Source organism: Coturnix japonica, chromosome 9 (genome assembly GCF_054131305.1).
Source record: "Coturnix japonica strain WE chromosome 9, WE-NBRP24, whole genome shotgun sequence".
Classification (NCBI taxonomy): Eukaryota; Metazoa; Chordata; class Aves; order Galliformes; family Phasianidae; genus Coturnix; species Coturnix japonica.
In genome coordinates this window covers 25,804,458-25,825,460 of record NC_140671.1, presented here as the reverse complement: position 1 = coordinate 25,825,460, position 21,003 = coordinate 25,804,458, and the positions used below count along the sequence as shown (strand labels likewise).

At 64.1% G+C, this 21,003-nt stretch overlaps 5 protein-coding genes across 24 annotated transcripts in view; 3 read left to right on the top strand and 2 right to left on the bottom strand.

Moving 5' to 3' along the window:
* TRIM62 (tripartite motif containing 62) lies at window positions 1–3,178 on the top strand. The gene is made up of 6 exons (XM_015882255.3): window positions 1–72; window positions 644–1,078; window positions 1,775–1,870; window positions 1,972–2,228; window positions 2,296–2,411; window positions 2,493–3,178. The coding sequence occupies exons 2-6, from the start codon at window positions 671–673 to the stop codon at window positions 3,041–3,043; spliced, it is 1,428 nt and encodes a 475-aa protein (XP_015737741.1). The 5' UTR covers window positions 1–72; window positions 644–670; the 3' UTR covers window positions 3,044–3,178.
* A 462-nt stretch (window positions 3,179–3,640) lies between these two features.
* Window positions 3,641–4,243, top strand: SVBP (small vasohibin binding protein). The gene is made up of 2 exons (XM_032448708.2): window positions 3,641–3,813; window positions 3,963–4,243. Exons 1-2 carry the CDS (start codon window positions 3,697–3,699, stop codon window positions 4,047–4,049), a joined length of 204 nt encoding a protein of 67 aa, XP_032304599.2. The 5' UTR covers window positions 3,641–3,696; the 3' UTR covers window positions 4,050–4,243.
* A 512-nt stretch (window positions 4,244–4,755) lies between these two features.
* Window positions 4,756–7,950, bottom strand: TMEM269 (transmembrane protein 269). 11 transcript variants are annotated; one of them, XM_032448706.2, is made up of 8 exons: window positions 7,805–7,928; window positions 7,051–7,165; window positions 6,851–6,895; window positions 6,257–6,404; window positions 6,090–6,187; window positions 5,873–6,016; window positions 5,601–5,801; window positions 4,756–5,476 (listed from the first exon to the last, which is right to left on the bottom strand). In XM_032448706.2, exons 2-8 carry the CDS (start codon window positions 7,106–7,108, stop codon window positions 5,367–5,369), a joined length of 804 nt encoding a protein of 267 aa, XP_032304597.1. In that variant the 5' UTR covers window positions 7,109–7,165; window positions 7,805–7,928; the 3' UTR covers window positions 4,756–5,366. The 11 variants fall into 11 exon arrangements, with proteins under 11 accessions (XP_032304597.1, XP_085364998.1, XP_085364997.1 ...); XM_085508872.1 differs by having other exon boundaries at window positions 6,786–6,895; window positions 7,805–7,872; XM_085508871.1 differs by lacking the exon at window positions 7,051–7,165 and having other exon boundaries at window positions 6,786–6,895; window positions 7,805–7,938.
* Window positions 7,951–9,163: 1,213 nt separating this feature from the next.
* CELA3B (chymotrypsin like elastase 3B) lies at window positions 9,164–12,341 on the bottom strand. Its single transcript, XM_015882256.3, has 8 exons — window positions 12,123–12,341; window positions 11,963–12,042; window positions 11,475–11,572; window positions 11,141–11,275; window positions 10,924–11,060; window positions 10,110–10,255; window positions 9,880–10,032; window positions 9,164–9,240 (listed from the first exon to the last, which is right to left on the bottom strand). Exons 1-8 carry the CDS (start codon window positions 12,160–12,162, stop codon window positions 9,220–9,222), a joined length of 810 nt encoding a protein of 269 aa, XP_015737742.1. The 5' UTR covers window positions 12,163–12,341; the 3' UTR covers window positions 9,164–9,219.
* Window positions 12,342–12,785: 444 nt separating this feature from the next.
* HSPG2 (heparan sulfate proteoglycan 2) overlaps window positions 12,786–21,003 on the top strand; it is a 30,627-nt gene continuing 22,409 nt past the window's right edge. For 5 of the 10 annotated variants that reach the window (XM_085508811.1, XM_085508807.1, XM_085508812.1 and 2 more), the window contains exons 1-24: window positions 12,786–12,941; window positions 15,071–15,209; window positions 15,285–15,383; window positions 15,515–15,574; window positions 15,693–15,802; window positions 15,880–15,938; window positions 16,477–16,637; window positions 16,794–17,141; window positions 17,212–17,331; window positions 17,397–17,528; window positions 17,617–17,761; window positions 17,963–18,114; window positions 18,249–18,395; window positions 18,465–18,628; window positions 18,703–18,879; window positions 18,966–19,162; window positions 19,244–19,391; window positions 19,464–19,591; window positions 19,671–19,757; window positions 19,838–19,896; window positions 19,964–20,031; window positions 20,186–20,326; window positions 20,512–20,688; window positions 20,757–20,936. In XM_085508811.1, coding sequence (XP_085364937.1) covers window positions 12,894–12,941; window positions 15,071–15,209; window positions 15,285–15,383; window positions 15,515–15,574; window positions 15,693–15,802; window positions 15,880–15,938; window positions 16,477–16,637; window positions 16,794–17,141; window positions 17,212–17,331; window positions 17,397–17,528; window positions 17,617–17,761; window positions 17,963–18,114; window positions 18,249–18,395; window positions 18,465–18,628; window positions 18,703–18,879; window positions 18,966–19,162; window positions 19,244–19,391; window positions 19,464–19,591; window positions 19,671–19,757; window positions 19,838–19,896; window positions 19,964–20,031; window positions 20,186–20,326; window positions 20,512–20,688; window positions 20,757–20,936 — 3,246 coding nt within the window. In that variant the 5' untranslated portion in view covers window positions 12,786–12,893. Of the gene's footprint in view, window positions 12,942–15,070; window positions 15,210–15,284; window positions 15,384–15,514; window positions 15,575–15,692; window positions 15,803–15,879; window positions 15,939–16,476; window positions 16,638–16,793; window positions 17,142–17,211; window positions 17,332–17,396; window positions 17,529–17,616; window positions 17,762–17,962; window positions 18,115–18,248; window positions 18,396–18,464; window positions 18,629–18,702; window positions 18,880–18,965; window positions 19,163–19,243; window positions 19,392–19,463; window positions 19,592–19,670; window positions 19,758–19,837; window positions 19,897–19,963; window positions 20,032–20,185; window positions 20,327–20,511; window positions 20,689–20,756; window positions 20,937–21,003 lie in introns of those variants that run through there. The other 5 variants (XM_032448681.2, XM_085508810.1, XM_085508808.1 and 2 more) reach the window with 4 other exon arrangements.

Here is a 21,003-nt window from a genome sequence, read left to right as displayed (position 1 = left end):
GGGGCGCGGTGTGTGCGGCGGCGGCGGGGCCGCTTCCCCGGGCACGGCAACGGGCAGAGGCGGCGGCGGCGGGTGAGGCCTCGAACCCGGGTCCCGAGCGCGGCGGGGCGCGGAGCTGCGGGCGGGATTCGAACCCGTGTCCGTCGGGAGCGGCCTCAGCGCCGGGTGCCCCCGCTGCAGCCCCGCGGGTAGCGGCAGCTCCGGGCCTGCGCCGCAGCACGAGTCCTCCCTATGGCCCGACCCCAGCCCACCCATTGCATCCCGACCCCCAGCAGCACCAACCCCGTACCGCCCTGCTGCCCACCTTCACTGCCCCCACCATCACCTCCATATCACCCTGACCCACGCCCCCACTTATCATCTCGACCCCCAGCATCTCTAATACCAACCAGAGTCCCCAGCTATATCCTCCTCATCCCCAGCATCACCCACATCTACTTCAGCCCCCCCATATCCCCTGACACCCAGTCCCCCTATTACATCCTTCCCCATAGCCCCCTCGTATCACCTTGACCCCCCACCCCCTTACCAACCTGACCCCCATATTACAGCCTCGCCTCATTACAGCCCCGCTGCAGCCCCCCATTCTCATCCTGTCCCCTTTTCCCGCACTCTCACCCCTTCATCCTCCCCTATTTTGCAGCCCAGCCGTCCCACTGCAGCCCCAGCCATGGCCTGCAGCCTGAAGGATGAGCTGCTGTGCTCCATCTGCCTCAGCATCTACCAGGACCCGGTGAGCTTCGGCTGTGAGCACTACTTCTGCCGTCGCTGCATCACGGAGCACTGGGTGCGCCAGGAGCCTCAGGGCACCCGTGACTGCCCCGAGTGCCGCCGCACCTTCACAGAGCCCACGTTGGCCCCCAGCCTGAAACTGGCCAACATCGTGGAGCGCTACAGCGCCTTCCCCCTGGATGCCATCCTGGGGGCTCAGCGCAGCCCCTTCCCCTGCAAGGACCATGAGAAGGTGAAGCTCTTCTGCCTCACCGACCGCACCGTTGTCTGCTTCTTCTGCGATGAGCCGGCTGTGCACGAGCAGCACCAGGTCACCAATGTGGATGATGCCTTCGATGAGCTGCAGGTGGGCATCTGTCTGTCTGTTTGTCCCTGAACTTCCATCCCCCCCTCACTCCCGGGGTTGTGGTGTCTGTGGGATGTTCTGTTCATCCAGCTGTGTGCACCGTGCAGCACAGTGTCCATCTGTCCACATTCAGGACAGCCAGAGCTCCCTCTGCCTGTTTGCACGTGGCTCTGGGGTGCTGCTGCCCATGCAATCCCCTTGTCTATCCCAACAAGCGGAGTGCGATCCTCTGTCTATCTGTCCATCCGCACTGTGTGGTCACCCACCCACCCACCCATTTGTCTGTTCCTCCATCTGTGTGTGGCTCTGCTGGGCTGCTCCCTGGGGATCCCCAAGCAACCCCAAGACAGACCCTCTCCTGCCCCACACCGGACCCCACCTCCCACAATAGCACCAAGTCTCATCCCCAGACTTGCTGTGCCAGGGCAGCTTTGTGCCATGGACTGACCCTCTTGGGCTCCGATCACCACAGTGTCAGCTTAGACTCACGATAGATATCTATGGGTCTGCCTCACAGCTCTCCCAGCACTTCAGTGTCGTGCTGCTGGTGGCTGGGAGCACAGCCTGAACGTGGGGCAGGCACAAAGCTATGCACTTTCCCCACACCCCCGTGGAACATTGCTGCTGTGGGGTGGGGAAATGGGCAGTGCAGCGAGGCCGGGGCTGAGCACGGGGTCAGAGCACTCTGTGTTGCAGCGGGAGCTGAAGGAGCAGCTGCAGGGTCTGCAGGAGAGCGAGCGAGGCCACACCGAGGCTCTGCACCTCCTCAAGAGGCAGCTGGCTGACACCAAGGTAGGAGCAAGGCTGAATCCCTCCCCGTGTCCCCTCCCCGTGCGCTCTGCCAGGATGCTGATGGTCCCGCTGTGGCCTGGCCCTGCCCCACACCTCCTCAGTCCTCAGCCAAAAGCCTGAGGGCCACCATCGCGGAGGCCTTCGAGCGGCTGCACCGTCTGCTGCGGGAACGGCAGAAGGCGATGCTGGAGGAGCTGGAGGCCGACACAGCGCGGACGCTGACCGACATCGAGCAGAAGATCCAGCGCTACAGCCAGCAGCTGCGCAAGGTGCAGGAGGGCAGCCAGATCCTGCAGGAGCGTCTGGCTGAGGCCGACAAACATGCCTTCCTGGCTGGTGTTGCATCTCTGTCCGAGAGGTGGGTGGGCGCAGAGGGGCCGGGGGCTGCCCGTGGAGCTCTGTGCCCATCGCTGCCCGTCCTGCAGGTTGAAGGGGAAGATCCATGAGACCAACCTGACCTACGAGGACTTCCCCACCTCCAAGTACATGGGGCCGCTGCAGTACACCATCTGGAAGTCACTCTTCCAGGACATCCACCCCGGTAAGCATGAGACTGGCAGGGAGGCGGGAGGGGGACGTGGTGCCCCCCGTGCTGGGGTTACTGACACCCACCCTTCTGCAGTGCCCGCTGCATTGACGCTGGACCCTGGCACGGCCCACCAGCGCCTCATCCTCTCTGACGACTGCACCATCGTGGCCTATGGCAACCTGCACCCGCAGCCGCTGCAGGACTCGCCGCGCCGCTTTGACGTGGAGGTGTCGGTGCTGGGCACGCAGGCGTTCGGCGGTGGAGTGCACTACTGGGAGGTGGTGGTGTCCGAGAAGACGCAGTGGATGATCGGGTTGGCACATGAGGCCGTCACCCGCAAGGGCAGCATCCAGATCCAGCCCAGTCGGGGCTTCTACTGCATCGTCATGCACGACGGGAACCAATACAGCGCCTGCACCGAGCCCTGGACGCGGCTCAACGTCAAGAGCAAGCTGGAGAAAGTGGGCGTCTTCCTGGACTATGACAAGGGGCTGCTCATCTTCTACAATGCTGACGACATGTCCTGGCTCTACACCTTCCGGGAGAAGTTCCCGGGGAAGCTGTGCTCCTATTTCAGCCCCGGGCAGAGCCACGCCAACGGGAAGAACGTGCAACCGCTGCGCATCAACACCGTGCGCATCTAGAGGGACCCGTGGGGCGGCAGCGGGACGGGGCCGTGCTGATGACTTTGGGTAGCGGGCACTGCGCGGCTGGTGTCCCCGTCCTGTGCTTCCACGCGGCCCTAAGGGCCCGGCCCTGCAATAAAAGGTGCATTTGGAGCCGTGGGGCCGTGCTGCAGCCCCTGCGTGGGGTGAGGGGTGCCGTGCTGTCCTATGGTGTGCCATGCAATAGGCACCGTGCTGTCCTGCTCTATGGTGTGCCATGCAATAGGCACCGTGCTGTCCTGCCCTATGGTGTGCCATGCAATAGGCACCGTGCTGTCCTGCCCTATGGTGTGCCGTGCCGTCCTGCCCCGTGCCACGCGTTGTGGGGGTGCGGGGTGTGCAGCGGGGCTGTCAGGCGCTGTGCCGTGCTGGGGGCGGGCATTAGGGTCGTTAGGGGTGGGTTTACGGGGCCGATGTCCCGCAGTCCGTCCGTGCGATCCCGGCTGCGCTCCGTGCTGACGGGCTGGGTTCCGCCGTTCCCCTCCCGCCCGCCAGGGGGCGCTACGGCGCCGCGCGCGCTCTATCCATCCGGTCTCTTTGGTCGCGCATGCGCGGGGGCGGGCCCCAACCGCCGCCATCTTGCAGTGGGCAGCATCCCGCCGGTAGCGGGGCACGGCCCGGCCGGCCCGGCCATGGAGCCGAGCGGGGGGCGGAAGGAGCGGCCGAAGGGGCGGGAGCCGGCGGCGAGACTGGAGAAGGCCAAGCAGAGGTCGGCACAGCAGGAGCTGAAGCAGCGGCAGCGGGCGGAGGTGAGATGGGAGGAGCCGGGGCCCAACTGGGGCCTACTTGGGGCCTATTTGAGGCCTATTCGGGCCTATTGGGACCTATTGGGGCCTATTCGAGGCCTACTCGGGCCTCGCGCGGCGCCTGACGCGCTCCGTGCCGTCCCCCCGCGCAGATCTACGCGCTGAACCGCGTGATGACGGAGCTGGAGCAGCGGCAGTTCGACGCGTTCTGCAAACAGATGCAGCACGGCGCGGAGTGAGCAGCGTCCCGGGCACAGCCGGACCGACAGCACCGAGCGGCCCGGCCGCACCGCCCGGCCCTTCCCCGGCTCAGTATTAATGGCCCGGCCCTGCGGAGCGCCTCGTTGTTGTTGTTGGTTTTGATTTTTTTCTGCTTTTTTTTTTTCTTTTTAACCTTTTTTTTTCTAAATAAAGCAGTGCTCGTTTCACCCTCCTCCACCTCCTGCTCGCCCTCAGACCTTCCTCTGGAGCAGCCCCGGAGCTGCAGCTCTGCCCGACCCCGCCGGGATCGCGGGGCTCTGTGCCAGAGCAGCTGCAGGCGGTGGCTGCCAGCTGCACCGAGCCAATAGCCCCGAGCCAACAGCACTGATCCAGCAGCACGGAGCCTCCCGCACCACGCAGCCCCTCCCGTTGCCAGCAGTACAGCTCCCCGGGGTTCTTGCCCCGCGATGGGGTCGTTGTGTCCGTCTGCAGCTGCTGGCGCTGCAGGATCTCCCTGGAGGTTGGAGCGATGGATCTGCTCCGCTTCCTCTGCTGCTCGCCGAGGTCTGACCTTCGTTTCCTCCCCCCACCCACAGCTCCCAGTGCGGGCAGTGCAGTTGTTCTCCAGCTCTTTTATTTCCAGAGAGTTCGGCCCCAGGGTTTCAGGTTCCATTTTTCCCTTCCACGTCCCTCTCTCCCTCCCAAACCTCAGCGACCGGGCGCAGAAAGGAAAAAGAAAAAGAACACGCTTCAGATATTATTTCACTATGGTGGCACTTCAGGAGTAAATACCGGAGCATTCCCCGTGCCTCAGGGCTGGGCTCTGCAAGGAAATGGGGCACCCTCGGGTGTGATGGATGACCGTCTCCCATCCCGCCGTGGGGCGCTTGCTGCAGGGGCTGCTTCCTCCTCATGGCGAGGATTTGGGGGACATAAAGCCGCTGCAATTGTGCCCTCAATAAATTACTATGTACAGTGGGAATGCGTCGGTCACACTGCCATCTCCTCCGTCTGTGTCCCAGCTGGTGGGACTGGCAGGAGGCACTGGGTACGGATGGGCAGGGCAGGTTGGAGCCCGGCCTGAGCTCTGCTGGTGCCAAGTTCATCTCTGCGGGAGCTCAGCTGTTTTCTAAGCAGGCTCTGCCGTGGTAGGAAACCCTGTGGGGCCGCAGTGTTGCGCCTGCTGGGTTTGGGACTCTGCTGCTGTGGCTGTCCTCTCTGGGAAGAGCTAACGGAGGTGGGGGTTGAGACAGCCTGGTGCTGGCATCCGAGAGTGAGGCAGAGGAGTGCTGTACTATGTGTTCGGTGGAGGTTAAGGTGGAGCAGTCTTTGCCAGGGCTGTCACCGCTTGGCCATTAGGCTTTGCAGCTCCAGATGGCAAAGGGGAGTAAGATGTACGACGCCGACCAGGCGAGGTAGTAGATGGGAGCAACAGTTGTGGGCGAGAACAGGATGGCCACAATGCCTGCAGGGGGGAACCGGCACCGTCAAGGGCAGAGTGTCACTCCCACACCTCCCTGGATTGCTGCTCCATGGGACGGCTGAGCACCCACTGTGAAAGCAGGATGGGTTTTACCTCCGCTCCTTACCTCCGGCATAGATCACTTTCTTCCAGCACTGTGACTCCAGCACTTTGTCGTGGGGGTAGAACCCGCGGTCAACCATGAAGAGGACCATGGCAATAGCAGCAACGCGCAGCAGCACCACGTGGCCACCCGTCAGCAAGAAGGTGCTGGCCAACAGCGACGAAGCGTAGGGGCATGGCAAGCCCCGGTAGGTGAAGGGGATCCCTGCGGGGTGCCATGTGCTCAGCCTGGAGCCCTGTGGGGTGCCCAGCCCCAGAGCAAACCCTGATCCTTACCACTAGAGAAGAAGCAGAGGCGGGCAAAGACAGCCAGCACGTACGCGATGACCAGCAGCCCGTCCAGCATGCCGCGTGGCTGCAGCAGCAGTGCCGTGGCCAGCCCGAAGGATGTGAAGTCGGCAAAGTCATCCAGCTTGGCTCCTGCAGGGGGTGAATGGGTGAGGGGGCGTCTCGCAGCTGGTACCCCCAGCACATCCCCAGCCCTGGGGCTTACCCAGTGCTGAGCAGGCGTCAAGCTGCCGGGCGACGGCTCCGTCGGCCAAATCGAGCAGGAAGCCCAGCAGGAGCAGCCAGCAGGAGCAGTGGTACTGGCTGTGGGGGGAGAGGCGTCAGCCCCATACTGCTTTCACAACCTGCCCCCTCAGTCTGTGCATCCCCCACCTGTTGAGGCTGCAGAGGATGGAGGAGAGCCCCACCATCAGGTTGGCCATGGAGAGCGCGTTGGCCGCATTTTTCCGGATGAACTCCAGCACCTGCGCCCGTCCCGCCGGCCTGCTCAGGAACAGCTTCTTGGTGTACTGGAAGATACCTGCAAGCCGCCGAGATGCTGGTCAAGGGCACAGGTTTGGGGCTGGGAGTTTATTAAGTGCCCAAGGTAGCAGGTCGGTGCTCTGCCCCCCTCCGACGATGGGAAGGGGATGGCGGAGGCTTGTGGGCAGGAGCCTTCGCGCAGCGCTTTCCCCCTCCTCCTCATGCTCCTGCACCTCTCCCCAAACCATTCGGGTTCTGCAAGCCCCTGCCTCTGTCTGCCCGCAGGAGGCAAAGGAGAAAGCAAAAGACTACCAAAATAACAAACAAACAAACAAACAAAAAAAGAAAAACCAACCAACCAAAAAATAAAAAAAAAAGCCAAACCCAAAGCTCAGAATAAAAGCCAACCCCAGTGTTAAGCTCTATTGATCTTATATACCTATAGAGCTACGCTTTAGAGAAAGTGTTAAGGGTCATGTCCTACTAGTGTGTTTTGCACCCTGCCTTTGCCGTGGTCCCAAAGCCAGGCAAGCTGGTGAGATCCTTCATCTGAAAGAAAACAGCACGTCAGAGCACAACAAGAGCCACAACCGCTCCCCCCCCGCCGCCCGGCACGGCCGGGTCCCCGCGCTCCCTCCTGCAGGAAGGAAATATTCCAAGTATTCCTCCTTTCCGAGCAGGGTGGGGGTGCTGCTGCCGCTGACCTTTGGCCACCCCACCCCAGGCCACACTGCTGCGGTTTGGGGCCGGGCAGGTGTGCATGGAAAAACACCCTGAGGAGGCGGGCACGGGGAGGTGTTCACTTCCAGCCCTGGTTTTCTGCAAGAAACGGCATTTTTGGGGCACGCAGCCCATGCACCGCACTGTGCCCTCCCTGAGGCTGAGCAATTTTAGGCTCTTCCTGTGCTGTGGGGAGAGGAAAAGTGGGCAAAAGGTGGCATTTTGGGGTCTGACCAAAGTGGCCACTGGTCTGAAGCAAAGCAATGCCCAGTGGGCAGCACTGTGTTCTGCCGCATCACAATGCTGCACAGCGCTGCACCTGGTCCTGGCATTCCCAGCCCCAAAGGCACAGTGATATGGGGAGAAAGAATGGGGTTTGGCCCCACCGCTGGCAGTGCTTTTATTACTGTTCCGGGGGGGGGGGAGAAAACATGGATTTGTCTCTTTCTGCGTTGACCCTGTGTGTGTTACGGGCACCTGCTCAGAACAGGGAGTTCCAGGGCAGGTTTAGCACGAAGGCAGAGCAGGGTCAGCTCTCACTTCTTCCCATCACAGCGCTGCAGTGCACCCGGCCGCGCATTGAGCCGCACTGTGCCATCACCCTGAACCACCCCACATCTGCAGACCTCACCCAGCCGACATATACCAGGAAACCCCAAAACACCCAAAGCAGCCCATTTCCAACAGGAAGCCTCGCGCTGGGCCAGGGGATGTCAAGGGCATTGAAGCAGGACTTACCAACCGGCGGTGACACCATCCACATGGCTGCGGTGTGGGGAAACTGAGGCAGCGGCCAGGCAGGCGCTGTGTGCGCGACGGTGACACCGTGTTATATAGGGACGGGCTTTGCCGGGAACGGGCTGAGTCACCCGTGGGGGTGGGTCCGGCCAGAGGACACGGGGGTTTTGGAGGCGGATGGCACCGCGGTGAGGGAGGAGCTGCCTGGGGCTGCACGGCCGCGTGCCCGTGCCAGGCTCACGGTGTCCATGCCAGCCTTGCATGAGCCGTGCCAGGCCCTGCAGTGCCTGTGCCAGGATCAAAGTTCCCAAGCCCGGCTCATGGTGCATGTGCCAGCCCCATGCTGCCCTTGCCAGGCATGCAGCACCCATGCCAAGTTTGCAGTACCCGTGCCAGGCGCACAGCACTTGTACAGCCTTGTACCACTCGTGCCAGCCTTGTAGAACCTTGCACCACCCATAGCAGACTTGCAGCACTCATGCCACACTTGCAGCACCCACATCAGCCGTGCAGCACCCATGCCAGCTGCCCCCTGCCCAGCCCACCCACCTGTCCCAGCTTCATGTGGGTGGCACCACTTGCACAAGGGTGTCACGAGCTGAGCTGGCCTCAGCAGCAAGAGCAAAGGGCCCCCCTGGGGAGCAAAGGTCCCCCTCACGGTCACCGGGCCCCATAAAACCCTGCAGCTTTGCGCCTGCAGCAGGACGTGATGGGATTTTCCATCTGGCTCAGGGTGGCCTCGTCCCCACAGGGATGTGGGGCTCCCAGCGGGATGTGATGGGGGCAGCGGGGGCCCCATGCGTGCCGGGCACAGTCAAAGGGCCCTTTGTTCCTGGTCACGCGCTGCAGACGGTGGTTGCGAGGAGACAGCCAGGCCAGGAGGGCAGGAGGCGGCGGGCGAGAGCTGGGCACAGAGCTGCTGCCATGGCCATGTGTGCAGAATGGGGTGCCCAGAGGGGACCCCTCCCCGTGGCATCGGGGCACCTCGGGGCACTTGTTCCATAGGGCTCAGGTGTCGGGTGCCTGTCCCTGTGGCATCTTGTGGGACCATCACCACCGTGGCCTCAGGTGCCTTTGGGTGGAGGTTGGAACCCATCCCCGTGGCATCAGAGCACCTCGTGCCCACCCCTCTGATATCTGAATGTCTCCAGGTGCTGCTCCTACAACATCCCAGGACAATGAGGGGACCCTTCCCGCAGTGCATGGCATCCCATGTGCCCATCCCTGCGGTGCCACCGCGCTGCCAGTGCCCGCTCTGCCAGTGCCATCTGCTGGCAATGCGGCTGCTCGCACCAGGTGTGTGCCTGGCTGTGCACCATCACCCCCCCCCCCATCCCCCAGCACACAGGACACTCGGGGTCAGCTCTACAGGTTTATTTGCGCACTGTGATGCATGGAGGTCGCTGCTGCTCCACTCAGCTGTTGTTTGCCATGGTCTGGGAGAGAAAAGTGGCTCAGGGTGGGCTCAGCACCCCAATATCAGAGCATGACGGCACCCCTGCACCTTGGTACCCCAATATCTCAGCATCCCTCAGCCCAATACTGTGGAACTTTGATCACCCCCTCCCAGTGTCCCAGCACACTGGAACCCCAATATGCTGACAGCTTGACACCCTGCTACTCTGACAAACCAGTGTCCCAGCCACCCAGTGTTCCAACATCTCAGCACCCCAACACCCAGCACCTCAACATCCCAACACTACAATATCCCAGTATCCCATCACCCGTGTCCCAACATCCCAGTGTCCCAGCACCAAACACTCCAGTATCCCAACAACCCAACATCCCAGCACCCTGACACCCCCCTGTTCCAGCCCTGGCAGCCCGGTAATAGTAATAGTAATAATAGTAATAGTAATAGTAATAGTCTCGTGCGGGTTGGAAGGGACCTTAGAGATCATCGAGTCCAACCCCCGGGATTCGAGCCTCTGTGCTGCAGAGCGGCACTTCTACCACTTGCGCCACAGGGGATTCAAACACCCGGGCCCCAGTGTTGCAATGCGGCATTCCTACCACTGCGCCACCGGGGCACACCCCGGGTGTTCTGCCATCCCCACCATCCCAGCAGTACCCACCTCGGCAATCCAGTCCTCAAAGGCAGAGACACGCGTGAAGACAGTCGGCTTCTTCGGAGCGTCACAGCCCAGAGCAGACACAAAGCTGGCGATGCCATGCACCTCCCATTGCCCATCCTCAGCCTGGCAGTTCAGGGGGCCGCCCGAGTCGCCCTGGGGACAGGATGAGGGTCAGGGTTGTTTGGGGTGCTCCAGCCCCTCGTTGTTGTGCGGTGTAGCACAGCACTCACGTTGCAGCCGGCCTGCTCAGCGCCACCAGCACAGATCATGGTGGTGCGGATGGAAATGCTGCCCCACCAGTCGGGCTGTGTGCACTGCTTGTGATCCACCACCGGCATCAGAGCGTCCTGAAGTTTGTCTGGCAATGGTCCCCCCGCTGGCAGTAGGGGATGTTTAGTGACCCAGGTGGACAACATGGTACCCAGCATCCTGCTCACCAGCCTCAGCCGTCCCACATCCATCCCACATCTGCTCCACGTCCATTCCATGCCCATCTACCCATCCATCCATCCACTCATCCATCCATCCATCCATCCATCCATCCATCCATCCATCCATCCATCCATCCATCCATCCATCCATCCCACAACCACCCCATGTCCATCACGTATCCATCCCACACAGAGTCAGAGGGACCTCAAGAGATTGAGTCCAATCCTTCTGTTAAAGCAGGTTCCCTACAATAGGACACACAGCTTGGCATCCAGACAGGTCTTGAATATCTCCATAGGAGACTCCACAACCTCTCTGGGCAACCCGTTCCAGTGGCCCACCACCCTTAACATACAGGTAACACCTACCCACGCATCCATCCATCTCTACAACCCTCATCCACCCATAAACCATCCATCCACCCATCCAGCACCAACTGTCCTACCTCCGTCCCACAACCATCCATTCATCCTACAGCCAGCCATCCCTCCACCCACCACCTACCCATCCCTCCACCCCATATCCCACATCCATCCATCACCCTTCCAACCAGCCTCCGTGCCCTACACCCTCCCCTCTCTCCCCACCCCCCTCCTCCATCCCCGCACGCACTGGTCAGCCTCCCCCAGCCGCTCAGATAGCAGGGGTAGCCATTGGGCAGCACGGTGCCTGCAGGCGGCAGCCGCCCTATCTGCACGTAGTCGTTGAGCACAGCGTTGCGCCGCAGCTTCAGCAAGGCGATGTCATTGCTGCAGGTGGGGACACACGTGTCAGTGGTGCGAGACCCCCAGGTGGGCACCGCAGCCCTGTGCCGCCGCGCCGCGCTCACCCGCAGGCTACGCAGAAGCTGCTCCACTTGGGGTGCACGAAGATGTCATCGGCTGCCACGGGGATGCGCTGCTCGGGGCCTTCGGAGGAGCTCATGTCGTACTCACCCAGCACCACCTCATAGGTGAGCGATGAGCTGCACGGGGACACGGTGCCTGCTGAGCCCAGCAAATGGGGCTGACAGCCCTCCCGCCCCCATCCTCCCCTGCTGCTGTGCTCCCCCCACCTCAGTGCTGCAGCTCCAAGCAGAGCTGCATCGCCCCGTGCACTGCACATCATCCCTGCGCCCCATCCCTGTGCCCACCCTGCAGCCCACCCCATGGCATGTGGCTCACGAGATGCAGTGTGCGGCTGTCATCACCCAGTCGGGAGCGATGAGGGTCCCGCCGCAGGTGTGTCGGAAGGTGCCGTCGCGCTCGTACTGCAGGGAGATCTGAGGGGCCACAGGGTCAGCGAGGTGTCACCCACCGCAGTGACCCCATCCCTGTCCCCCAAACACCCCTAACCCAAACCCCAGCATTAGCCCTAACCATAACTATAAACATAATGATAACCCCAATCGTAGCCATAAGCCTCATTCTAACCTTGGTCCTCATCATAACCGCCACCCCAACCCTAGTTTCACCATAACCCCAACCCCTACCTCAACCACAACCCAACTTCAACCCTGATCCCACCCCTAACCCTAATCCCAACCCTAACCGTAACCATAATTCCTAACCCCAAACTTAACCCCAACCTCAACCTCAACCCCAACCCTATCCCCAACCTCAACCCCAACCCTAACCCTAATCTCAACCCCGACCCGTCCCATGCTGCTCACCTGCCATGGCCAGCTGTACGGCACCGCATCCTGCCCGTTCACCACCCGTGACGAGTCGGGCAGCACGGCAGCACGGCAGCCTGCACGATGGGGTGACCGTCACCTGGAGGGGCAGCAGGACCCCAACCAGGGGACAGCGGTGGGTCTGGGGGCAACTTACCGACATTCAGCAGCAGCAGGGGGACGAGGAGCGCCAGCATTGTGCTCAGGGTTTGGCCAGGTGGCACGGGACGCCCTCCGGCCTTAAATCCCCCCCTTATCAGAGCCCCTCCTTGGCCCCAAGGCCACCCCTGGGAGCGGGCAGCCGGTGCCCAGCTGGGGGCTGCACGGCGTGGAGGAGCCGTAGGGGCTCAGGGCTGCGATCCTTCCCTACGGGCACAGTGCTGGGGGATGGGGTGGTGTCCCAGAGCCCCGCGGGGGGCACAGCAGGGCGCTGCCCCATGGGAGACGTGCAGGTGTGGGGCCGGAGTTAACCATTAACGCCCAGCCTTGGGGGGCACAAGGCCTCGTGCGCCCTGCAGGGTGGGTGTGGGTGCTGCCACAGCCCCGCACAGCCCCATCTCCCCAGCGTGCCCCTCTGCAGCCCGTTGTCCCCCGAGCTGCGCCCCGCTCTCTTCTCACCCGCACCCCCGCAGCCCCCACCCGCCCCGCACCCCCCGGCTCCTGCTGCCCCCCGCCCCGCATCGCCCCGCGCCCCACGGCCGCCCCGCGTCCCGCTCCCCACGCAGTTCCACGCCGGTCCCCCCGGGTGTCCCCACGCGGCCCCGCTCCCGGCGGTGCCCCCACGTGACCCCGGCTCTCTGACCCCACGCCCCCACCCCGCGCCCCTTTCCCCCCGTGGGCGCGTTTCCCGGCGGCCCCGCCCCGAAGCTCAGCGCGGTGGGGCGGAGCGGGGCCGGGGCGCGGAGCGGGGCCGGAGCGGAGCGGGGCGATGGGGCGGCCGGTGCCCGCCGCGCTGCTGCTGCTGGCGGCGCTCGGAGTGAGTCGGGGGGCGGCACCGGGACGGGTTGAGTTGGGGGGGGGGGGCACCGAGTGGCGTCCCGTCCAGCGGTTGGAGTCCGGGCTGGGGGGGGAGGCGGGGGATGGAGTCCCGCGTGGGCCGGGAGCGGCGCGGTCCCGGGGAGGAGGTGGGGTCTCCGCGAGGGTCCCGTCCCGTTTTGGAATGGGGGTCTCGCGTCGGCCCCGCGTGACCCCGCGGGGTGGGGATGGGGGTCTCGCTGCTTTTGGGGCGCTGTTACCCCCCCCACCCCCCCTTAAGTCGCAGCCGCTCTATATTTACCGGCTGACGGAGGAATGCAAAAATAGCGCTCCCGAAATACGTCCGGGGGGCGCCGTGGGGGGGTCCCGTCGGGTGTGGGGGGGTGAAGGCGTTTCGGGTCCCCCCCACGCCCCGTGTCTCTGTGTGTTGGGGGGAGGTGTGGGGCTGGGACGGTGCCCGGGGCGGAGAACAGAGCGCCTTTCTGCTCGGGGCCATGCTGGCACGGCCCCCCCCCGTGGGGATGGGGGGGGCGCACGGGGGGGTCCGTTCATATGGCCAAAGAAGGCCCGGCCGGGCCGCGCGGGGCGGGGGGGCCCGAATCGGGATAAATTAGGCAATGCGGAGCGGGGAGGAATGCACCCCCCCCTTTGCCCCCCCTCGGTCCGTTACCCCCCCGTGTCCCCGGCCCAGCGCTCCCACCCGCAGCTGTTTCGCCCCCATATCGCTGGAGGGGGCAGGGGAGGGTCATGCAGCTGTTGACCCCCCAGGAGGGTCCCGTCCAGCTGTGCCCCCCCCCCTCCTCCACGGCCCTTGGGAGGAAGCTGGACGGGACGGGGAGGGGGAACACCACCTCTTGGCCTTGGGGAAACAATGGGGGGGGGGAGGGGGGCGGCTATTAATAACGCCCCCCCCCCCCCCCGGTTATTATTCCCGGCCCCTCCGGGCCCGGCCTTCCTGTGCTGCGTCACCCCCCGCTTCCTCCTCTTCCTCGCCGGGCGGGGGGGGCCGGGCTGTGGGGCGGTGGGGGAGGGACCCTCCCCGCATCGGGGCGTCGAGCGGAGCCGCACGTGGCGCCGGCGGACGTGACAGCGGGGTGGCGCTTCCTCCTCCTCCTCTTCCTCCCGTCCCGCTCCCCCGGGTCCGGCCGCGGCTCCGGGCGGGATCATGGGCCGGCAGATGGAAAATGTGAGCGGCGGTGTCCGGCCGGAGCCCGACCCGCTTCCGGAAACCCGAGAGGGGACACGGCTCCCCCCCCCCTCCCCCGCCCCGACTCCGCGCCCTGTTGGCGGCTGGACCCGCCGCCGGGCAGATGGGGGGGGGTGGGGGGGGATGGGGGCATCTCCCACCCGTGGGGGCAGAGCGGCCGCAGTTCTGTGCACAGCAATGAGAGCCGAGCCCCAAACTGCTGCATGCGTTGGGAGCGGCAGCTGAGCACCCGCAGCTCAGTGCATGCATGGGTGCACTGGGAAGGGCTGCACTGCAACGGGGGGCACGCTTGGAGAGCGGCATTAGAGCTCCCGGGAGTGCAGTGCATGCACGGGGAGCTGCAGCAGAGCACACCCAGTTCGGTGCATTCAGCACATGCACAGCACGGCCCCGTGCCTCAGTTTCCCTGCCTGCAGCTCTCCCACCAACAGCAGCTCCCCCTCATTGCTGCCTTATTTTGGGGTGCTGCTCTGTGCCATGCAGGGGGTGGGAGGGGGCCCATTTACACCCATTGTGTGGGTAAATCCCCCCCCCCCCCCCGGGCCCTGTGTGCAGCGCCCGCTTAATCCACCCGCTGTTGTTTGCACAGCAAAGTGCTGCCCCGACGGATTCCTCCTGGGCAGCGGGGGGGGGTCCAGCCTTTACTGCCCCCCTGCTCATGCAACATGACTGCACACTGCTGTGCACACACACACACACACTCACGGGGTTGTGCTGTGTGCAGCCCTGCGTGGTGGTGCCAGACTCAGGAATGCGGTGGTGGGCGGCGAGCGGAGCCGGGGGGGCAATGAGCTCATCCCCCCCACCCCACACACACCACCCCCCCCTCCATCACCCGCCGTGACCGCAGCACACAGCAATGTGCCCCGGCTGCGGGGGGAGCGCGGTGACGTGGCCGTGCAGTGATGGCTGTGACCCCCCAGGTGTGCCATGCCACCATCCCGCCCGAGAGCTCCTTCCCCGAGGACACGGTGCCCGACCACGTTGGCAGCACGTGGCGCCGGCGCTACTACGCACAGCTGTCTGACGATGAGGACCTGCTGGCGGATGAAGCATCTGCAGGTAATGTGGCACCGGGTGGCACCTGTGTGTGTGTGTATGTGTGTGTGTGTGTGTGTGTACTCCAGCTGCTCACAGTGTCCCCTTTTGCAGATGGCAGTGGGGAGCTCGGCAGTGGGGATGTGGAGCTGGTGGCTGCGACACCCCCGGTGCCCGGTACAGTGTTGGCACCCACCGGTAAGGGAACATCACCAGGTGACACCGTGGGGTGACACAGCTGCGCTGCTCTGTGCTCACGCTCTCTCTGTTCTCCATACTCTCCGCTTTCCTTCCTCCTCTCTTCCTCTTCCTCCTCCCCTCGGCGGCAGCGGCCGTGCCCCCCCCAGCGGGCATGGTGGTGGCTGAGCCCGAGGATGATCCCCCAATCAGTAAGTGGCACTTTGGGGACTCTCACTCTTACCTGTGGCAGCGGGGCGGGCTGGTGTTTTTGGTGGTTTTGGTGTTTTTGGGGTGCCGACCTTCCCCCCTCCCACACTCCTCCCACAGTTTATTTCCGGGCGCTGGTGAACTTCACCCGCAGCATCGACTTCAGCCCCCGCCTGGAGGACCCCAACTCAGAGGAGTTCCGTGAGGTGTCCGAGGCTGTGGTGGACACGGTGAGGGGCTGCGGGGCCGTGGGGTTGGGGAGCAGCCGGGGGGGCACACCCTGACCCCGGGTCTCTTCCCAAATCAGCTGGAGTCAGAGTATTACAAGATCCCCGGGGAGCAGATGGTCAGCGTGGTGTTCATCAAGTGAGTGAGGGCACAATGGGGGCTTGGGGGAGGGGGAGTTTTTGGGGGTTATGGGGATATTGGGGGTGTAGGGGAGACTTGTGGGTGAAGGGTGGTCCCAAGGGATGTGCAGGGGTTGAATGGGGAGGTTTGAGGTGCCGAGGGAGTGGGGGGGATGGATGGGGAGGTTGAGGGTGCAGAGAAGGATGGGGGGGTGATGGGGAGTCTGAGTGCAGGGTATATTTGAGGGGATGGGAGAATCTGGGATGATAGGAGGGTTTTGTGCGTGCAGGAGTGGTTGGGGAAGGATGGGGAGTTTTGGGGGCTCATGGGAGGTGTGCGGGTGTGGGCTGGTTGAGGGGTTTTGGGGGGCAGAGAGCTATGGGGGGATGGGGTGGTTGGGGGGAATAGGGTGGTTGGGGAAGGATATGAAGTTACAGGGTAGACGAGAGGTTTGGGGGCTGTGGGATGTTGGGGGATGTGGGGATATAGGGGACGTGTGGCTCTTTGTGGGGGGGCATGCGGGGTCTGTGGGGCAGTACTGACCCTGTGCCCACAGAGAGCTGGAGGGCAGCGTGTTCGTGGAGCTGGATGTGGGCTCAGAGGGAAATGGGGACGAGGAGCAGATCGGCGCCGTGCTGCGCAGTGTGGTGAGCGCCGGCTCCATCGCCTCCTACGTCACCTCACCTGCTGGCTTCCAGTTCCGGCGCCTGGGGGCCGGTGAGTGGGGAGTGGGCAGAAGAGCCCCGTAACCCCCCATGGGGCGCAGCGTGTCAGCGTGCCTCGAGCCCTTCTTTGGCACCGATGCCCTACAGTGGCTGCGTGTCACCTGAATTCGGGGACCCCCCACCCTGACCGCTGCTCCTCCCTCTGCAGTGACCCCCCAGCTGCGCCCCTGCACCCCTCTGGAGTTCTCCTGTGGCAGCGGTGAATGTATCGCCCGCGAGTACCACTGCGACCGCCGGCCCGACTGCCTGGATGCGTCAGACGAGCAGGGCTGTGCTGAGCTCCTCCCCAGCACTGCTGCAGCCCCCAGCTCTGCACGTCCTGCCACCACCCCCCGGCCGGCCCTCACCACCCCCCCCGCCACCCGCCGCCCCCCACCGCCGCCCCACGGCTGCCGCCCTGCTGAGACTGCCTGTGCTGATGGGCGCTGCGTACCCCGCGATTACCTCTGCGATGGAGAGCGCGACTGCGCCGATGGCAGCGATGAGGAGGGCTGTGGTGAGTGGCCGGGGAGCGGGGATGGCAGTGGCGGCCCTGCAGGCACTGACCCTCACTGTGCCCCCCTTAGGCACCCCGTCACCCTGTGAACCCAACGAGTTCAAGTGCCGCAATGGGCACTGTGCCCTGAAGCTGTGGCGCTGCGATGGGGACAACGACTGCGGGGACGGCTCAGATGAGATCGGCTGCCGTGAGTGTGGTGTGGGGCGTGGGGACGTGTGGCACGGCGCTGCCTGACGGCCCATGTCCCCACAGCCACCAAGGTGCCCGGCATGCCCTGCAGCCCCGACCAGTTCAGCTGCGTGGTCAGCGGTGCCTGCATCCCCGCCAGCTACCACTGCGACGAGGAGCCCGACTGCCCCGACCGCTCTGACGAGGTCGGCTGCAGTAAGTGCCACCTGGGGACACGGGCAGTGCAGCGTGGTGCGGTGCTGGGCTGGATGCTGGGCTGGGACTGACATGCATCGCTCCGCAGTGCCGCCGCAGGTGGTGACGCCGCCGCAGGAGTCGGTGCGGGCGGTGCCGGGGCAGACGGTGAGCTTCACCTGCGTGGCCACCGGGGTGCCCACCCCCATCATCACCTGGCGCCTCAACTGGGGCAGCATCCCAGCCAGCCGCAGGTCGGTGTGCCCGGGGGAGGGGCTATGCTGAAGGGGGTGGGGCTTATTGCTGGGTGTGGCCCGAGGTGGGAGGAGCTTTGTGGCGATGGGTGGGGCTTCTGCTGGGGGTGGGGCTTGGGGCAGGCAGCGCGGGCAGGGTACCATGCTGGTGCCGTGCTGGTGCCACGTGCCGGGCGTGCGGTGTGCTGACCTGCTGTGCAGGGTGACCATCGTGAGCGAGGGCGGGCAGGGCACGCTGACCATCCGAGATGTGAAGGAAACTGACCAGGGCGCCTATACCTGCGAGGCCATCAACACCCGCGGCATGGTCTTCGGCATCCCCGACAGCATCCTTACTGTCACCCCGCGCCCTGGTGAGCATCCTCGGCTGCCACCACCTCCCTATCCCATCCCATCCCATCCCATCCCATCCCATCCCATCCCATCCCATCCCATCCCATCCCATCCCATCCTTGCGCCCTCACCCACATCCCACCTTTTCCTGCAGGTCCCTGCCCTGAGGGTCACTTCCAGGTGACAGGCACATCCCGCTGCCTGCCCTGCTTCTGCTTCGGTGTCACCTCCTCCTGCCATGCCACCACTCGCCACCGTCACCGCATTCACCTGAGCTTCAATCGCCCCAATGACTTCAAGGGTGAGTGATTGGGATGGGGGGGAGGGACACAGCGTTTGGGGATATGCAGAACTGAGTTTCTCCCTGCAGGTGTCAACGTGACGGTGGCATCAGCCCCATCCGTGCCAGCTCTGTCAGCCACCCAGCTGCACGTGGACATGGCCACTGAGGAATTCCAGCTGCTGGACCTGTCCCGGCGCTTCCTGGCCCTCGATGCCTTCTGGGCATTGCCAGCCCAATTCCTGGGTGACAAGGTGACCGCTGTGGAATAGTGATGGGGCTGGGGGACATGCTGTTGCTACTGCTGACCCCATGCTTCTGCTGCCAGGTGGATGCCTATGGAGGAGCACTGAGCTACGGTGTGCGCTACCGGCTTGGCCGAGGGCCTCCTGAGCCAGCCCCGCGCCCCGACGTGCTGCTTTGGGGCCACGGCCGCCAACTCCGGGCACACGCTGGGGCTGCCCAGCCTGACATCCTCAACCGCCGCCGCATCCCCTTCACTGAGGTGGGTGTGCTGGGGATAGGTGCTGACTGTCACCAGTGGTCGCAGGTGGTGCTCCTTGGTGATGGCGGTGTCACCATCCCCTGCAGGACAACTGGGAGGATGAGACGGGCGCGCCAGTGAGCCGGGAGCTGCTGCTGATGGTGCTGCAGAAGCTGGAAGGCATCTTGGTGCGAGCGGTGTATGATGGGCGCATGGCCAGCGTGGGGCTCAGCGACGTGGCCATGGATATCACCGGTCCTGGGGACACTGGCTTGGAACCCGCTGGGGATGTTGAGGAGTGCAGGTGACTGGTGGTGGCAAAGCAATGATGACACCAGGGTGGTGGCACCTCTGCAGTGCCACCATCACACTGCTGTGTCCCCAGGTGCCCTGTGGGCTACACGGGGCTGTCGTGCCAACGGTGTGCTGCCAACTTTGAGAGGGTTCCTCATGGCCCCTACCTGGGGACGTGCTCCGGCTGCAGCTGTCATGGCCACTCCAGCACCTGTGACCAGGTCTACGGGCATTGCCTGGTAAGGATGGGGATGTGAGGCACAGTAGCTTGGCTGTGGGACAGTGCTGCTAAACCCTGTACCACCCTCCAGAACTGCCAGCACAACACCGAGGGTCCCCAGTGTGAGAAGTGCAAACCTGGCTTCTTTGGTGATGCCACGCAGGGCACGGCCACTGCCTGCCGCCCCTGCCCCTGCCCCTACACAGAGCCGGCCCGCAGGTGGGTGCCACCTGGGGATGCCTGGTGTGACGTCCTGGTCCTGCATCACTGTTCTCACATCACCATCCTCTCTCTGCAGGTTCTCCGAGTCGTGCTTCCTGGACACAGATGGCCAGGCCACCTGTGATGCCTGTGCCCCTGGCTATGCTGGTCGCCGCTGTGAGAGGTGGGTGTGCAGGGTGAGGATGAAGCACCATCAGGAAGCGAGTGTACCCAGCTTCCTCCCACCACCCCTTGTCCCCACAGGTGTGCTCCCGGCTATGAGGGAAACCCCATCCAGCCTGGCGGCAAGTGCACCCGCATTGGTGAGTGTCCCCCACGTCCCTTCCATCCTCTCTGGCTCTGCCCACCCTCACCCTCCTCTCAACACAGGCCAGGAGCTCATCAAGTGTGATGCACGTGGGGGCAAGGACGCAGTGGGCGGCACATGCCGCTGCAAGGTGGGTGTGTGCTGGCCCCAGCCCTGCAGCACCCAATCCTGACCCCCATTAGACTCTTTCCATTTCCCCCCCGCACCCAATCCAGTCCCTTGCAGCACCCAGTTTCCCCATCCCCGTGGCCACCAGTTTCCCACTGCCTGTCTCCCTCCCGCAGCCCAACGTGACGGGGCGGCAATGTGACGAGTGCGCCGTGGGGACCTTCCACCTGAGCGATGCCAACCCTGATGGCTGCCTCAAGTGCTTCTGCATGGGCGTCTCGCGGCAGTGTGCCAGCTCCTCCTGGAGCCGCGATCAGGTGGGCTGTGTTGTGCTACATTGGGCAGTGCCATTGTGTGCCATGTTCTGTTACACTGTCTTGACGTGTCATGCCATGCCACATTGTGCAGTGCCACATTGTTCCATGCTGCGTTGCGCTGTGCCATGCTGTGCTGTGCTGTACCCCAACACGGGTGCCCATGACCCTGTCCCCCACCACCACAGGTCCGTGTCACCTCTGAGGAGGTGGCACCACTGCACCTGGCCAACCTGGCGGGCACAAGGACAGCGATCGAGGGCTCGCGCTTCACCGCCCCGGGGGAACTCATCTTCTCAGACTTCCACACGCTGCCTCGTGACGTCTACTTCTGGGTGCTGCCCTCATCCTTCACTGGAGACAAGGTGCCACAGGCAGGGACAGGGGGCTGCTGGGAGCCCCCTGAGCCCGGCTGAGCCCTGTCCCTGTGCAGGTGACGTCATATGGGGGTGAGCTGAAGTATATGGTGACACACCATGCACCGGCGGGTGCCCATCTGCTGAAGCACCAGCCCGATGTCCTGCTGCAAGGCAACGGGATCTCTCTCAAGTACTTCTCCAATGCCAGCCCTATGCTCGATGTCCCCACCACTGTCACCGTGCCCTTCCGTGAGGTGAGAGCCAGTGTCCCCCTGGGGTGGGTATGGGGGCTTCAGGAACGTGTTGGTCACCACAGGGTTG

What these genes read in the sequence shown, in the direction of transcription:
- CELA3B (XM_015882256.3), bottom strand. Translation starts at nt 12,162, where the DNA reads ATGCTGGCGCTCCTCGTCCCCCTGCTGCTGCTGAATGTCG. An exon ending in CGTACAGCTGGCCATGGCAG is followed by an intron (nt 11,573 to 11,962) that starts GTGAGCAGCATG and finishes GTGGCCCCTCAG; the next exon opens with ATCTCCCTGCAGTACGAGCG. An exon ending in AGCTTCTGCGTAGCCTGCGG is followed by an intron (nt 11,061 to 11,140) that starts GTGAGCGCGGCG and finishes CCCCACCTGCAG; the next exon opens with CAATGACATCGCCTTGCTGA.
- TMEM269 (XM_032448704.2), bottom strand. Translation starts at nt 7,201, where the DNA reads ATGGGCTGCGTGCCCCAAAAATGCCGTTTCTTGCAGAAAACCAGGGCT. An exon ending in CTGGGGTGGGGTGGCCAAAG is followed by an intron (nt 6,896 to 7,050) that starts GTCAGCGGCAGC and finishes GTTTTCTTTCAG; the next exon opens with ATGAAGGATCTCACCAGCTT. An exon ending in TGACGCCTGCTCAGCACTGG is followed by an intron (nt 6,017 to 6,089) that starts GTAAGCCCCAGG and finishes CACCCCCTGCAG; the next exon opens with GAGCCAAGCTGGATGACTTT.
- SVBP (XM_032448708.2), top strand. Translation starts at nt 3,697, where the DNA reads ATGGAGCCGAGCGGGGGGCGGAAGGAGCGGCCGAAGGGGCGGGAGCCG. An exon ending in AGCAGCGGCAGCGGGCGGAG is followed by an intron (nt 3,814 to 3,962) that starts GTGAGATGGGAG and finishes CCCCCCGCGCAG; the next exon opens with ATCTACGCGCTGAACCGCGT.
- TRIM62 (XM_015882255.3), top strand. Translation starts at nt 671, where the DNA reads ATGGCCTGCAGCCTGAAGGATGAGCTGCTGTGCTCCATCTGCCTCAGC. An exon ending in ATGCCTTCGATGAGCTGCAG is followed by an intron (nt 1,079 to 1,774) that starts GTGGGCATCTGT and finishes TCTGTGTTGCAG; the next exon opens with CGGGAGCTGAAGGAGCAGCT. An exon ending in GGCAGCTGGCTGACACCAAG is followed by an intron (nt 1,871 to 1,971) that starts GTAGGAGCAAGG and finishes ACACCTCCTCAG; the next exon opens with TCCTCAGCCAAAAGCCTGAG.